Here is a 15758-nt window from a genome sequence, read left to right as displayed (position 1 = left end):
AAAGCAAATATGAAATGCAGCTGATATGTACAACCTGACTGAGGGTTCATGAATCTAGAAGGAAAAAACATGTATGCTCTGCTGAGCTAGTGCTCAGACTGCCTCTTTTGCCTCACAGAGCTGCTGCTATTGGCTGAAGCCTCAAGGGCAGGTCCCTCCAAGGGGACTTGAAGGCCTCATTATAGGTTTTTAATTAATTCCACCCTCCCCAAGCATCAGAATACTATGTGGGATGGGGGCCATGAGCTGCTTCTCATGGGGCTGGTAGGGCAGGATTGTGGCCAAGGCCCATCCCAGCACCCCTGCTGGGGGCAGCCCCAGTCCCATCACCAAGTGTCCCTGTGAGGCACCAAGGGAGGTGTTGAAATGGGTAGGGTACAGGGAGGCTGGGCCCTCATGGCCCTGACACTGAGTTTTTGCTGCTGTTACTGTGACACTGACCTTTCTGAATGCTTTGTTGTACTTTGGCTTTTCTTTCCAGGCACATAAAGTGTGCTTCAGACATCCTTTGTTTATTCTCTAGAGAGAAGCTCCATTCTCTATAGGGGTCTGCTCCTTCTTTTAAATTGCAATGAGTAACTATATTGACAAAGATAAAGGATGCTTTGTGAGCTGTTATTGAGCTCAGAACAAACACAGTTGTGGTCACAGCTAAAAAAGCCCTTATCTCTTACCACCTGCACAAATAGTTCTCAGATATGGATTGATTTTTATACTGAATGACATTTGAAATCCACCATGCTAATAAATATATATAGACAGCAACCATTAGCATGATGAAACAGAATCTAACACGCTTCGCTCCACTGCAGCATTTCTCTCGCACGTTTATCACTGAGGGACGGGCTTCAGGTCAGCCTGACACAGTTCAGAGCAGCAGAAACATTAAGAGACGAAATGGCTTACATAACCTAAGTGTAATTTAGTATCACAACCTGTTAGATCTTTTTATTCTTATTATTTGTAAACAGAAAAAAAAAAATAATAATGTTGCTTTTCCATTTAAGTATGCATAGTTTTAAGAATGTAGAAACTGCACCACTTGTTTCTACTTTTCTGCCTTTCAAAAGAATAGTTACTGCAGGGCTTTTGCATTGCCAACTGTTAATCAATAGTTATGACAAAATACCAAGCACTGCATCACCCTACAGTATTATTTATAAAGCAGAGTACTATCTGTTTAAGCCGGTAAAAATTTGACAATTGCATATTTCCTAGAGCTTATCCAGTTACCAACAATGGCTCATCTGCTTTTAAAAATATTACCTTCTCCTCCCTTTAAGACATAATTTTAGAGATATCTTTCACAAATGAATAAACTGATCTTTTGATCCTAGTATATCTTTCAAATAAATATTTTGTTTTAGTAAGTCTTACTTACTTAAGTAAACAAATGGACAAACCAAAAAGCTCCTGGAAATGCCAAATAACTTAATGACAAGAAAAAAAAATCACCTTTACGTTCTCTTAATCATTTCCAGTGAAATTTGAACAATATCTCCAGTTTGATATTTTCTTTATTTGATAGAGGGAAGCTACAAAACTTTCTGTAAAGAGAAAGCATCAATTTGTGGCTGTTCTGCACTAATGGCTTCCTAGGGACTAATAAAATAAGTTAGAGCCTAGTAAGAAGATTGATCTTTCATTCAGGATAACAATGAACCTCAGCTGCCAAGTCAAGTCAGACCCATTATTTTAAATGACAAGTCAAAAAGCTCAAAGCAGAAGTCACATATTTCCCATCAACCTAATATATTATCATACAAGAACATTTAAATTCCTCAGTCCTAGACAGAAGAAATTTGCATGTGGTGAAGCAGTCATGTACTTATTTAGTAAATTCCTCCTTCTGGCTACTAGTTCCACAAATATTGCTAGGGTTCACAAAGAAGCTTTGGGAAGGATGTTGACATAGCACTGCACAAGTCAAGAGATTTCAGATTCATGAAATGTGATACATCATGAAAACAGTGGAACCAGGTCAGACTGTACACCTCTCTTATTCAATTTCCTATCTCAAACAACGGATATAAAAGAGTAAGAACTGGCAAGACAATAGGATAATTCCACATTGCTCTTTCAGCATCTGGGACTTCCTGAGCTGGATAAGTCTATATGCCATTAGAAACTGTCAATGGATTTGTTTTCCAAGATTATCCATTATTTCCAAGATTTCCCTTGAAACCATATAAGATTTTGGCATCCACAGTATCCAGTTAGTTCCACAGGTCTGCTATACAATTGAAAAAACATCACTCCTTCTGCTTTTTGATCCTGACACCTGCTAGTTTCCTCTGATACCTCCTACTTCTTGTACTGGAAAAGAGACAATATGTCCTTACTTCCTTCAGGACATTTACAGACCTCTTATTCACCTTTTCTCTAGCTCTAGTGTAATTAATGTTTAACCATATAGCCTCTATTACAGAACTCTAATCATTCTTTTTTGCTTTCTGTGGTGTATCAAAGTTGGGGGGACAAGAACTGTGCACAGTATTCAGGATATGGATGAAAGATGGATTTATACCATACATTTACCATTATAAAATTCTGTTTCTCTATGACTTTCCCAGTAATTCTTGTATTTGATTTGACTTTTGACAACAGCTAAGCCCTGAGATTACATGGAAGTATCCATTGCAAGATATCAATGTTTTGATGGATGATCAAATCACTTCTCCAAAAAACATATAAGGAAAATGCTTACAAAAGTGTGGGTAGGATTCTTCCACTTTAGTTAGGAATACTAGCAGCCAGATAGGAATTTGGATTTCAAATACCCAGGAAAATCACATTTGAGTGAGACAATAAGATTATAATGTTTAGAGTAAACTTCTTTATTAAATGCTATTAATTTACTTAAGTGAAGGAGACTCCCAAAAAAAGTAACATTGAAAATTTTTCACAAAGGCCTTCCATAAATAAGTTTTAAGAGTAGAAAAGAATCACACAGAATCACAGAATTTTCTAGGTTGGAAGAGACCTCAAGGTCATCGAGTCCAACCTCTGACCTAACGCTAACAGTCCCCACTAAACCATTTCCCTAACCTCTACATCTAAACGTCTTTTGAAGACTTCCAGGGATGGTGACTCCACCACTTCCCTGGGCAGCCTGTTCCAGTGCCTCACAACCCTTTCAGTGAAGAAGTTCTTCCTAACATCTAACCTAAAACTCCCCTGGCTCAACTTAAGCCCATTCCCCCTCGTCCTGTCACCAGGCACGTGGGAGAACAGGCCAACCCCCACCTCGCTACAGCCTCCCTTGAGGTACCTATAAAGAGCGATAAGGTCACCCCTGAGCCTCCTCTTCTCCAGGCTGAACAAGCCCAGCTCCCTCAGCCGCTCCTTGTAGGACTTGCTGATGTCCAGGCCCCTCACCAGCTTCGTCGCCCTTCTCTGCACCCGCTCAAGCACCTCAATGTCCTTCTTGTAGCGAGGAGCCCAAAACTGAACACAGTACTCGAGGTGCGGCCTCACCAGAGCTGAGTACAGGGGGACGATCACCTCCCTAGCCCTGCTGGTCACACTGTTCCTGATACAAGCCAGGATGCCGTTGGCCTTCTTGGCCACCTGAGCACACTGCTGGCTCATATTCAGCCGACTATCCACCATCACTCCCAGGTCCTTCTCTGCCTGGCAGCTCTCCAACCATTCCTCTCCCAGTCTGTAGCTCTGCTTGGGGTTATTGCGCCCCAGGTGCAGGACCCGGCACTTGGCCTTGTTGAACTTCATGCAGTTGACCTCAGCCCATCGGTGCATGAAAGCATGAAAGCTTCAAAATAGATGAATTCTAGGAAAACCAGAGGCAACAAAAGTTTGACACTACAAGCAGTAAGGTTCTGCACAACACTTCAGTTACTTCCCTGTTGCATTTATTCCCAGAACTGATCTGTTACTTGTTATACACACCTGCTTCATTTGCTTGGACTGCAGAGTAGAAAATTTTACACGTTTCAGCAAATAATTATCACAGGATAAAAACAAACATGTTGTATGGAACAGGCCCGTCAATATGTGAAGTACTCTTAGTATTAAATGATAGTAAATTGCATTAAAAATTGCTTGTAATTAGCAAAAAAAAAAAAAAAAAAATCAGCTCTATCAAAACTTCATCTGAGCTTATCCAACATTAAATAATTCTTTCTACAATGTTCATTACAACAAAATTTCTTGAGTTAAATTTATATGCCACATGGAATTTTTCATCAGTTTTCACAGAAAAGGAAAAAAATAAAATAAAGTATTAACTTACATGGTAAAGACATCAATAACATCTCCTGCAACTCTTGTCATCTCAAAGTAGGTTTGCAGAATGTTGACAGTTCCTGAAAGTGCTTCATGTCCACAACCACAGAACAGCGCAACGCCAGCATACAGCAAGATGGTAGCAATCAAAGATGCATAGGGAATACCTCCCAGGCATTTGATGCAACATTCAAAGCACCCTACATAAAAAGAAAGTTGTACGTTAACATAACAAGTAAGGAAAAAAAAATAAAGAAAAAGAAAAGAAAAAAACTTTTTCTTTTGAGAAATGCTTCTGTAAAGTGAAGAGAGATTTGATCAGATATAATAATCCATCATTTCAGAAAAATCTGTGAGAGGACAAATGTTAATTGAACTTCTGAGTTTTCTCAGTTGATACTTGACCTATTAAATGTAGAAGGCCAGCTGATTAACATGAAATTTTAAATAGTGAATTCCTTGTACAGTTTCATGTTTTTTCTCAGAGCAGATTAGTGTCAGTTCCAGGTTATTCCAATATTCACAATACAGCTGTTGGATTACTGAGGAGGTTCCTCAATAATAGGGAACCACAGAGAGTATCCTATCCAATTCCTTCCATCGCCATAGATTTACTCCATGTTTTTCATTTGCAGATACCGACAACAGAATTTCTCCACCCCATAGCACCATTTTGAGGGTGTAACCAAGTGTTCACTTGCTGGAATACCTCACAATAATAGATGAAGATATGCACTCAAAAGGCACAGATTAAGAAACAGTTGTAGAAACTGAACTTTCTTGCCACTTATTTACCTTACTAAGTGAGGGCAATTGCTCTTGATTTATACCAGGACAACCCTTCCTCCAGCCATTGATCTCTAAACTGATGCTTAGTTCCACAACAAACCCTCTCCCCAGCATGCATGCTCAAGTTTCTGGCACTACTTTGCCTAGTTTGACAAGCAGCTTCACAAATGCAAAATCTCTACCAAATCTCTCCAGTTCCTTAACAACTTTTACATCCTGTAGAGCCCTTCTTATTACCTTCTGGAAGGACAGAAAAGACAAAAAGGAACCTGTGGCAGAGGTAGAGCAGACAGAATTGAGTAAACACTCGTTTATCATTTATCTAGTTCTTCCACAGGCCTACTGGCTACTTACTTAATGAGTAATTCTAGAGTTTGCAGTGTTGTCAAACCAACACAAAACTAAAGAAAAGCAATGAATCTTACAAACCAGATTTTAAAATGGATATCACGTATCATTCATAAACCACAAAAGGTAATGAGCTGTAGGTAACATTTGCTCCAATTCTTTTCTTTAAGCTGTTCAGAATGTGAAAATAGCTGTTTAATAACAGAACAAAAGAAATGCTGTTTTAACTAGCAAAATGCTTTCGAACCACCAGTACAGAATGTGACTCAGCTGTACCATGTATGTATATGTCTGTATGACAGTGACAGCCATTCAGAGCTCTGAACACCATATTCACAAGGTAGCTACAACACACAGAAATAATTGCTAGAAAAGATTTTTAAAATTGTATAGGGTTTTGATGCTTGTTTTCCTCTGGAAATAGAGGCACCAGTACTTTCAAACTTTTTACTCTGCAAAATGAGCCTATTTAACCTCATACAGTTCAGCATTTATACTTACTATTCTTAAATTTACCAATATTTTTCCTCAGGCAAAAATCTAGATCTGCTGGGACTATGTATTTCTACACAAATGATAGGAAGTAATTCAAAGTACCATTCTTCTTTGGTACTTGAAACAGGAAGAACTGCATTGATCTTTTATTTTTTTATGTCATTCCACAGAGAAAATGTAATAGTTTTTGACAAGACAAGGAATTTTATTTTAAGTGGATAATGTTGAACTCCAAATACCGGCTATTTTTAGCCACCAAAATTAATGTTTCATCGCATACATCCATTATCCAGTCAGAGAAGATCTCATAGGCAGCTACCTCAGCTCCTCTCAGTAGAATCTTTACTGTCTATTATTAGTAATACTCTTGGTATAGGTATATAAAATTCTGTTTTAAAAGGCTTGTAAAGTGTTCTTTACACGGTCTTTGTCTAGACAAATCTGTGTACTATGCTTACACTTTTTGTGTGTATGTGTGCAAGTATTCTAACGTACCTCCAAGTGCACCAGCCAAACTTAATTTGACCTCATCTGTTTATGTGATCTTTTTTCTACATTAAGGAAAGAAATGGTTCAGACCTTGAGCAGAAGCAGAAGCTGTGATTGTGATTTGCTAATTATCCACACAAATCGCATCATCACAATCATTTACTTTCTTGTGCTTGAGTGATATGTGAACTCTTTCTCCTTAGTGCAGGATATATAACCGACAAATAATTTTCTTTCTATTTCTAATTCTTCTAAATTTTCTTTTACGTTTGCAAAACCTCCTTGTGAAAGTGCCAACAATAGTTAAAAGGGAAAAATGTATTGGAAAGCACTTTTTTTTCTATGGGAAAACAGTAGCACAGTCATCACCACAACTTTCAAAGAATTACTTTGCAAACGAATTTAAGACTACCTTTTTAATTCTAAGTGCATGTATAGATTGTGACATTATTTCTGTTCACTATTATTTTCATTGAAAAGTGTGGGAAACTGTAGGTTATAGAGCATTTTAATAGTGCAATTAGTACAAAACAAACCAAACAAACAAACCAATGCACTCCCTCAACTCATATTGATAGTCTCTTGTTCTGAGTCATGGATAACAATGGCAGCTAAAACCTAACAAGGGCAACAGACTTTGTAATTTTTGTACACTACTTAAAATTAGCTATAATTTCATCCAGAACTGTCCCTTGTTTTTATTAACTATTCAAAATTACAGTTACAATTACACATTGGAAACAAAACAAAAACAAAAAAAAAAAAGTATGTGCTAGAGAAAAAAACCCAGACCAGTAAGATCATTAATAATCTATCACAGTATCACAGTACATTCTATATCAGAAGTATAAATTAGAATTGCATTTTCATCAGATGCCTTCAACATATTTGTTCAATTATATTCAAGGTAATTAAATCTCAAATGGATTGCTTAAATGGGTTCCAAATAATTCAGTTTTAATGCACAGTGGTACTAATATGAAATATGCTTCCCAGTCAAAAAGAAGAAATATTATTTCAAGAAGCCCACAATAGAATAACTGTGCTGTTCAAACAACTATATTTAGCAAATCCACCTGTCAGAGAGATCTATAATTTCTATGTTATCACCATCTGATATAACAAACTTCCAAAGACAAATTAAAGATGTATAATTGGGCTAAAAGATATTTAAAAGACAGTTTTCAACTAATATTAAAGACACACCTAAATTTAGTAAACATGGTTTTAATTCCTACCAAGCACACAGCATGGCAATTTACACAGCAAGCAATAAAAGGTACTTTCTTTCTCCTAGATTAGGAGTGACATATATGCCATTACTTCTCCCAGAGATAACAAACATGTTTCTGTTGTGTTCCATCCTCCTGAACTATACTGAAATCTGAAAAAAAAATGACTGCCTCTCTTCCTGGGAAACTGATACAGATTTGGATATGGGTAATATATATACATAGTTCTATCATAATTTTCAACATGGAATAGAAATAAATTTATGTATATATATATATTTATACATACACACACATTGAATTGAATATATCTACAAAAGTAAATAGGGATTAACAAGTACATACTGAGCCCCCCACCTCTCAACCCCCTCCCAGAGGACTGTGTTCAGCTCTGGGGCCCCTGACACAAGAAGGACATGGAAGTATTAGAATGAGTTCAGAGGAGAGCCACAAAGATGATTAAGGGGCTGGAGAACCTCTCCTGCAAAAACAGGCTGATAGAGTTGGGGTCATACAGCCTGGAGAAGAGAAGACTCCAGGGAGACCTTAGAGCAGCCTTCCAGTACCTAAAGGGGGCCTTACAGGAAGGCTGGAGAGGGACACTGTCACGGAGGGTAGTGGTGGGACAAAGGGTAATGGCTTTAAACTGAAAAGAAGGTAGATTTAGATTAGGTACTCTGTCACACTAGCCTGTACTCCTTCATCAGGCCAGATTTTTCAAGAATAAATACCTTGTTGGCTTTCTCTGTGGCACCAAAATACTCTGATAAAGTATCCTAAAAAATGATGAGAATTACTAGATACCAAAATGTCAACAAAAGAGAAGGCTACATGATTTGCCCTTCCTAGCAGAACACAGATCTAAGCTATTGTGATAGCAGAGAATCAATGATTTGGCAGTAGAGGTTCATCATGAGTCATGACCAAAGGCCTAGATTTCATGTAGTGAAGATGCATTTGAAGGTTTAGCTGGGTAACATCACAAAGAGCCACTCTCTGCACCTCTTCTACTACACAAGTCTTGGCAACATGGGAAAGCTGTCTTGAATTGACTGGAACTACATGTTTAAAGCAAAATGCCTTATCAACCTTGCTAGTCAAACTGGAATTTAGCCTTTCTTTTCATCACTTTTTTTTTCATATTATTTGACAGGTAAATGATCATCCTACATGCTGTATGCTTCCTTTAAGGTACTAGTGCCACCTTTCCCAACCCTGTCATTTGTAATTGTAACAAAGAACTTAAATAAGTGAAAGCTCCTGGCTGCACATCTCACAGCTTGTCAAGGAAATTGGCTCAGTTACCACTTAGGTGCCTACACGAACCTCCATTTGGTAAGGTATTGAGAATGTGCTTGACTGTAAACATGTGGCCTGTCTCATAAACTTAAAATCAAATTAACACTATAACTTCAATAAAAGACAGAATAGGAGACAAATATCTGACAGATATCAGAATAGGAGACAGACAGATATATATCACAACTATGTCCAAATAGAATGACCTCATCCTTGAATAAATTGTTCTTTTTAGTAATCACCTATGAAAACACTTAAAGTCCACAAATATAAGTGACAATAAACAGTACTAGTTTGTAAGTGTTTTTATGCCAATAACTTTTTTTAAACTTATTGGAATGACAAGCCCCTATAAAACACTTCCCATCTCCTTGTCCTTTTATCCAACTGCCACCATCTTTGCTGCTTTTCCTTAAGCCTATTTATATTATTTGACAGTTGTATTATACAAGTAGCTGCAAAATCTAATAAGAATGAGAACCTGGCTGCTCTATATAAAAAATAATTATAAAAGTGGACACAAACTGGACTTTTCCTAACATATTTAACACACTAGGACACTTCCATTATTACCAGGTACTTACCAGCTAATGAAAACTGTTGTGTAGCTCAGAGCTCACCTATGATCTGAACTGTGCTTTGAAATTGTCTTGTTTCTATTTTTCAGAGAAGGAACAGGAGTGACTCCCATTCTTTATTCAGTGCCTGGAGTAGTAATGGAAAAAATTGAGGCCTAAAAAAAACTAACCTTAATTTTGTTTTTCCAAAATATCAAAATCAAGTCTCTGCCTCTGTTTCCTTCCAGCTTTTTCAGGCAGCCAGCTCAAGTTTTAATAATGCCTTGAAGACTACAGGCAATTTCAGTGGTGGCTCTATGGTAGACTTTTTGCTTGAGGGACAATATGTATTTGAATGATGGAATGGTTCTAGAATGATACTGTTTTATAGTGACAATATTAATGATGTTGAAATCACAGCTCAACAGAATTTATTCTTAATGTTGACTGCTGATGGTTTAGCAGAATGGCGTAGGGATCTGTACATGCTTCAGAATATTTTTTTTCTTTTTTTCATTTTTTTTTTATACCTGGACAAACGCATTTTGCAGTGTGAACTAATGCAAAATTTCCAGAGAAAGTACTAATTCAAATTTTTGATGCAAATACATATAAAAATATATTCACTCACACCTTTGAATTAATCTATGAACATAAATGAAGACTCATATTTATGGGACACTGACAATTCTGACAATATACAAAAAACTGGGTTTTGATTAGCTGTTATATACTCTTCAGTACATTAGGTTTATTGCTGTTTAATGAGTCAAATCTTAATCTAACAGTTCATAAGCATTAAAGTTACGGACACAGAGCAGTCCCCTCCTGAAACACAAGCCCATAGGGTATAACATGCACAATCTTTGTTATTTTTAAAAAATACTACTGCTTGAGCTAACACACAATTGTCAGCTTCAAAATCACTCTAAAGCTAAAGGGAATGAAGGAAAGTAATTCCTCAAAATACGATACAAACAATTTGGTCCAATTTTCACACTAACAAAGTTTCACACTAACAAAATATAGCAATTAAAATGCTTTGCCCATTACATTTACTTTTTATATCATGTAATTTAGATTTGTGTGGTGAATAAATTGGTTATTAATAAATAAGTTAAAAACTAGTTATATGTATCAGTAATGCATAGATGATGACTGAAACTATTGTAGATGCCTATAACCATGTTTTTGATCTGCTGGAAACAATAACGATTTGTAAGAGAACTAATTTTATATAACATTAAGAATTGTATTCTCATTATAAAGTGAATGGCAATGTTATGGAACACAAAACTAGAAAATAAGTATTCTTTTCATCCCTCTCACTTAGAGTTCATAGAACTAATTCCACCTCCTCATCCCTGAACAAAGCTATTTCTCCCAAATGGAAAACTACTATGTAGCATGTACTGAAATGTGTGATTCTGCACTATTTTTTCCTCATTCACAAATAGGCTGAGTTCCACTGGGCTTTAAGCAACTTTTTTTTTTTTTTTTTTTTAGCTCATTATCCAAATCTTGCAATCCAGAGAACATTCTTCCATGAATTTTCTGTGCATTCATCTGTTTAAGTAGAACATTCTATAAACTTTCAGTGGTATTCATAAATTACAACTTTTAGAGAAGGTAACATCCCCTTTCTTTCAGGTGGTGGAACAGAGGAACAAATAGGGTAATTAGCAAATGACTTTTCATGGTAGTCCTCATGATAGTATCATAGAATGGCTCTGAGTTGGAAGAGACCTTAAAGATCATCTAACTCCAACCACGCTGCCATAGGAAGGGATGCCACCCACTAGATCAGGTTGGCTAAGGCCCCATCCAGCCTGTCCAGGTATGGGGATAGCTTGAATATGATTTTTCAGAGTACTTACATTTATATAAGACCTTTATGTGATCAAAGCACACTTTACTGATGTCATTTACAGTTGTACATGCTTAACATTCAGAAATAATGAAAATGCAATTAGAGGATTTGTGAATACTTTGTTCTCAGCAGCTGTTCAGGACATAGAGGAAATAAGTATATAAGGACAATATCAAATATTCAGCTGCTTTAAATGATCTCTAATTCTTTATAAACTTTTCCACTACTAAATCTGATAGTGCACGTAGGTTTTGCAGTTGTTAGCTGATAGCAGTGAAATGCTGCATCTCTGAAATACTGAGCTTTTGGATGTGGTAGTGAGTGAAAATTTCTTTCATCTGGCATCACATAGACCTTGCTTTTTATTCCACATCATGTGCAATTTCTGATCCTATATCCTCCTATTTTCCATTGTTCTTATCTCAAAATCGTCTCTTTGACTTTATCTGCTCCCTTTACCTGCAGACTGTCTCCACCCTACTTTCATCCCTTTGAACACATATTTGCCTGAGAAACAACCATAACAGATAATCATGCTCATTCTCTGCAAAGCTGAGAGAGAGCAGGATCATCTGCTCTGTGGGATGAGTGGTGGAAATGCAGCTTCATCTCCCTCTTCTCCCCCCAGCCTTTGTTCTACCTACCTAATTCCATCACTCCTCTCCAAGGCATTGAGATACTCCTCAATGAAACATGCACACACAGTTTGTATTTATTATCCAAAAGGACAGAATAATGTCAACTAAAACAGAAAGAAGAAAAAAAAAAAAAAAAGAAATAAAAAATAGAAAGCTCCTGTCTGAAATTTTGAATATTCTGAAATATTCAAATATTCAAATTTTTGAATATTCTGAACATATAAAATATGTCTGGCAATAAAACTATAGTCATTTAATGGAAGCATTAGGTAACTTTATATATGACTGTCATTTCAACACCTCAAGAAAAAAATAAATAAATGAATAAAAAGATGAAGGAATAGACAATGATGGGACAGACAAATGTCAACCTTCTGTGTTGTCCGAATAATCCAGTCATGACCTGACCAGTTTTAAGGACAACAGTTCCATAAAACTAATGAATGCCATTTTGTCTATTTTTCAGAGTAAGTATGTGAAAATGTGTGAAACTTTGAATGTGTGTTACAGTCCTCTATATGACAAATAATTCTTTAATCCCATTTAACACAAACTTTTGAATCTATCAATAAACAGTTTTGCAGACAAATAAAACACAGAAATCAAAGTGCAATTAATTTAGAATAAACAATTTAAAGGTATGATTTACTCAATACAAATTTATCCTTTCACTTTTTTTCAGTGATAACAACTATAACCATACAGGTCATAACCAAAGTCTCTAATGATCATATTAACCTCAAAAAAAAATCACTTGAATTGAGTCATTATTGACCAATTCCTCTACCAAGATCTTGAAATAAGTTATGTACTTCTTTTGAACAAAAACATCTGTAGTAGCCAGACATCCATTGGCTTCAAAACAGACCATACATATAAAACCTAAGCCAGATCTCACTAGAGTTAGACAACATCTATTACTGACTCCAGCAGGAACATTAATTTCAGCAAGTACTCAGTGAAGGGACAATTTTTAAAGAGTAAGAGTATGAAAATCTGTATCAAGGAAAATGACCCTAGATGCATAAGCTCTCATTTACCATGTATCTCCTGTTCCACTGATGTGCTATACAGCATATTTACTCTGTAGATCTTCACAGTTATTCCACTGCTATGGGACGCTCTCTAATCTCATTTTTCACAGCCAAACATACCTACCTTCCTGTAAATTATTTCACTGAAGTAGTTCCAGAAAAAGAAATGAAGCAAAAATCAAGACAGTATAACATATGCAAAATAAAACCAGGGATATAATGAAGCAAATATTAGGACTTGAGCAGTGGCAGTCTTAAATTCTGTTAATAATGTGTAATATCGGTATTAGATTTCCCTTATTTAAAACATTTTCATTTTTTTTTAAGTTTTTATTTATTTATTTGTAAACCAAAGAAAATTTCCAGGTAGTGTGCCAGTCTGCCTTTGAGGTACAGATGACTTTTGCTTATTCTCTCAAAAGGTTTGAGCTTAAAAGATTTCTAATGTAATATATCATCCTATCAAACACACTGGTGATTTAAAATAAGGTCACTACAGAAAGTGAACAGCTGCTTTAGGAATACATAGCTGTTATCACCCATAGAAAAAATAACAGACATTTCTCTTTCTTACAGCAGTGATTTTTACCTAACATTGTTTTTGCAAGTCCCACGGTGAATAAGGTCAACCATTACTTGATGAGTATTACATTTGTATTATCTACATTTTATAAGTCTACTTATTCAGAAATCACAAACTGAATAATGTGAACTCCTATTTAAAATATAATTTTAATATTATGTATAGTTTAATTAAAGCATACAAATGAAACAGAAACTTTAAAATTTAAAAAATCAATGGCATATATATGTATACATATTTCCTGAAAAGGCTAAATGTTTAGTGGAAAGGAAAATATATAATTCTCTAACCTAAAATTAAAAATGTATAAGTCACTGTGTAAAAACAATTTTAAAAGAAAAAAAAAAAAAAAACAAAAAAACTTCAAGTGTTACTGAGATCATGTATTACAGTCTCTTCAACACCATTCTAATAGCAGTATATTTTACTACTGGAAAATTTTTCTGGAAAATTAAAAAAAAAAAGTTAAAAGGTCAACAGAAAGAAATGTTTGAAAAAAATAAAAAGATAAGCATATTTGAAAAAAAAAACTTAATGTAAAAGATATATATCTGTTACTATCGTACTTACCTGTAAGTATCTACATAATTTAAATTGTATTTTTAACAAAGAGAATGTGTGTCTTTTATGCTGTAGCATTTTTGTGCTCTAATGAAACTAAGTAATCCAAAATACTGACCTGTTGAAGACAGGATATAAAAGTTTAATCACAGGAAAAACTTTTTAATTATTTTTTAAAGACTCAAACAATATTTTAATTTATTAATTCCATAGATTTTTTCTAAATAATATTAATCAGGCAACAGTTATATAACTTTGTCAAATTCTCCATGCCAACTCAATTACTTCGTATTTTACAGATTGTTTATTTATGTATTTCTTCTACAAAGAGTACTGCCATTTTACCATTGATGATAAACAGAATATATTTTTATCAGGACTTCCTCTGCGGCAGTCCTTTTAGCTTCATTTTTTCCTCCTTATTTCTTTTTCAGCTTTTTCTATGGCTAACCTCTTCACCTACTGTTCATGTCAATTTTTTTAAAACTTCCATATGAAACTCTTCCATTAAAATGCATTATTTATAATTAGTAATTAAACTGCCTTTATATTTAATAACAAAGCAGAGGCATAGTGCTCATAATACCACAGGATTCTTATAAAATGCAAAGGTCAAATTCTGTCCTTAACTGACTTTGGTGTTTTGACTTAGGTAAACATTTATGCAAAATGTGGCCCTTAATTTACTGATCTGTATTTTTTTTTCACTGTAAATACAGCAGAAAAGGAAAGAAGCCAAGTTCTGCATTCTTGTTCCTTAAAGTAATGGATAGAAACTGTAAAATCCTATGCAGGTTTGGTGCAAACACTCTTGAAAAATCTGTTCATAAAAGGTCACAGTACAGTCACTGCTGTTCAAGGAAAAATAGCAAGAAGACTTACAATTGTAAAGGTCTAGATTTGGGAACACAAGGATGAATCCTACCTCCAGGGATTACGAGTATGCCTCTTCATTACTGCAGGCACACACCTTTTGTGGGAATGGGAAACTCATTGTGCACAAGAACAGAACTATGTTGCACTGCCTGCAGTGTGCCAAGAGGATACAGTCAGGACACCCACATTTGCAAATGGAAGAATGCAAATGGAAGTCTTTTCTGCCTAATATCATCCCCACACACCAAAAGTAGACAATATCCTGACTGCCTCTTGACATTATTTTTTTTTAAGTGAGGGGATATTCATAATGCCATACAGTCTGGCAAGAAGGAATTCTGTCCATATTTAATGATATTTTAATACCTTCCCCCACCCTCTAACACTCCAGAAAATATTAAAAAAAAAAAAAAAAAAAAAAAAAAAGTTTGAAGGGAAAAATATGATGTTAAGATATTTTTCAGACCTTTTGTCTTTCAGGACATAAAAATTTTATATGAGGCGTACAACTCCTGTTCTCCTGTTCCTTTTATTTTAAGACACTGAGAAAACACTATGGGAACAGTTTTTGGGACTTTATGAAAATATGTATTATTGGTTTTCTCTGATGATTTCTAAAACAAAGTATTAAAATTAAGATAACCTTGCAACTTTGCCTTTTCCATTACCTGTTCTGTGTGAAGATACTTAAAGAGTACTGAACTTCTCATTTGTAATTACACACATTAGCTGGATCTCAGAA

At 35.4% G+C, this 15758-nt stretch overlaps 1 protein-coding gene across 1 annotated transcript in view; it reads right to left on the bottom strand.

Annotated features, from left to right (window-relative positions):
* Window positions 1-15758, bottom strand: part of GPM6A (glycoprotein M6A) — a gene marked incomplete at both ends in the record, with an annotated part of 111985 nt that overhangs the window by 39182 nt on the left and 57045 nt on the right. The window contains one exon of the mRNA XM_084286759.1: window positions 4253-4445. Within this exon, the coding sequence (XP_084142885.1) occupies window positions 4253-4445 (193 nt within the window). The remainder of the gene's footprint in view (window positions 1-4252; window positions 4446-15758) is intronic.

This window comes from Netta rufina (genome assembly GCF_964035555.1).
Source record: "Netta rufina genome assembly, chromosome: 4".
NCBI lineage: Eukaryota > Metazoa > Chordata > Aves > Anseriformes > Anatidae > Netta > Netta rufina.
This window is presented reverse-complemented; position numbering and strand designations above follow the sequence as displayed.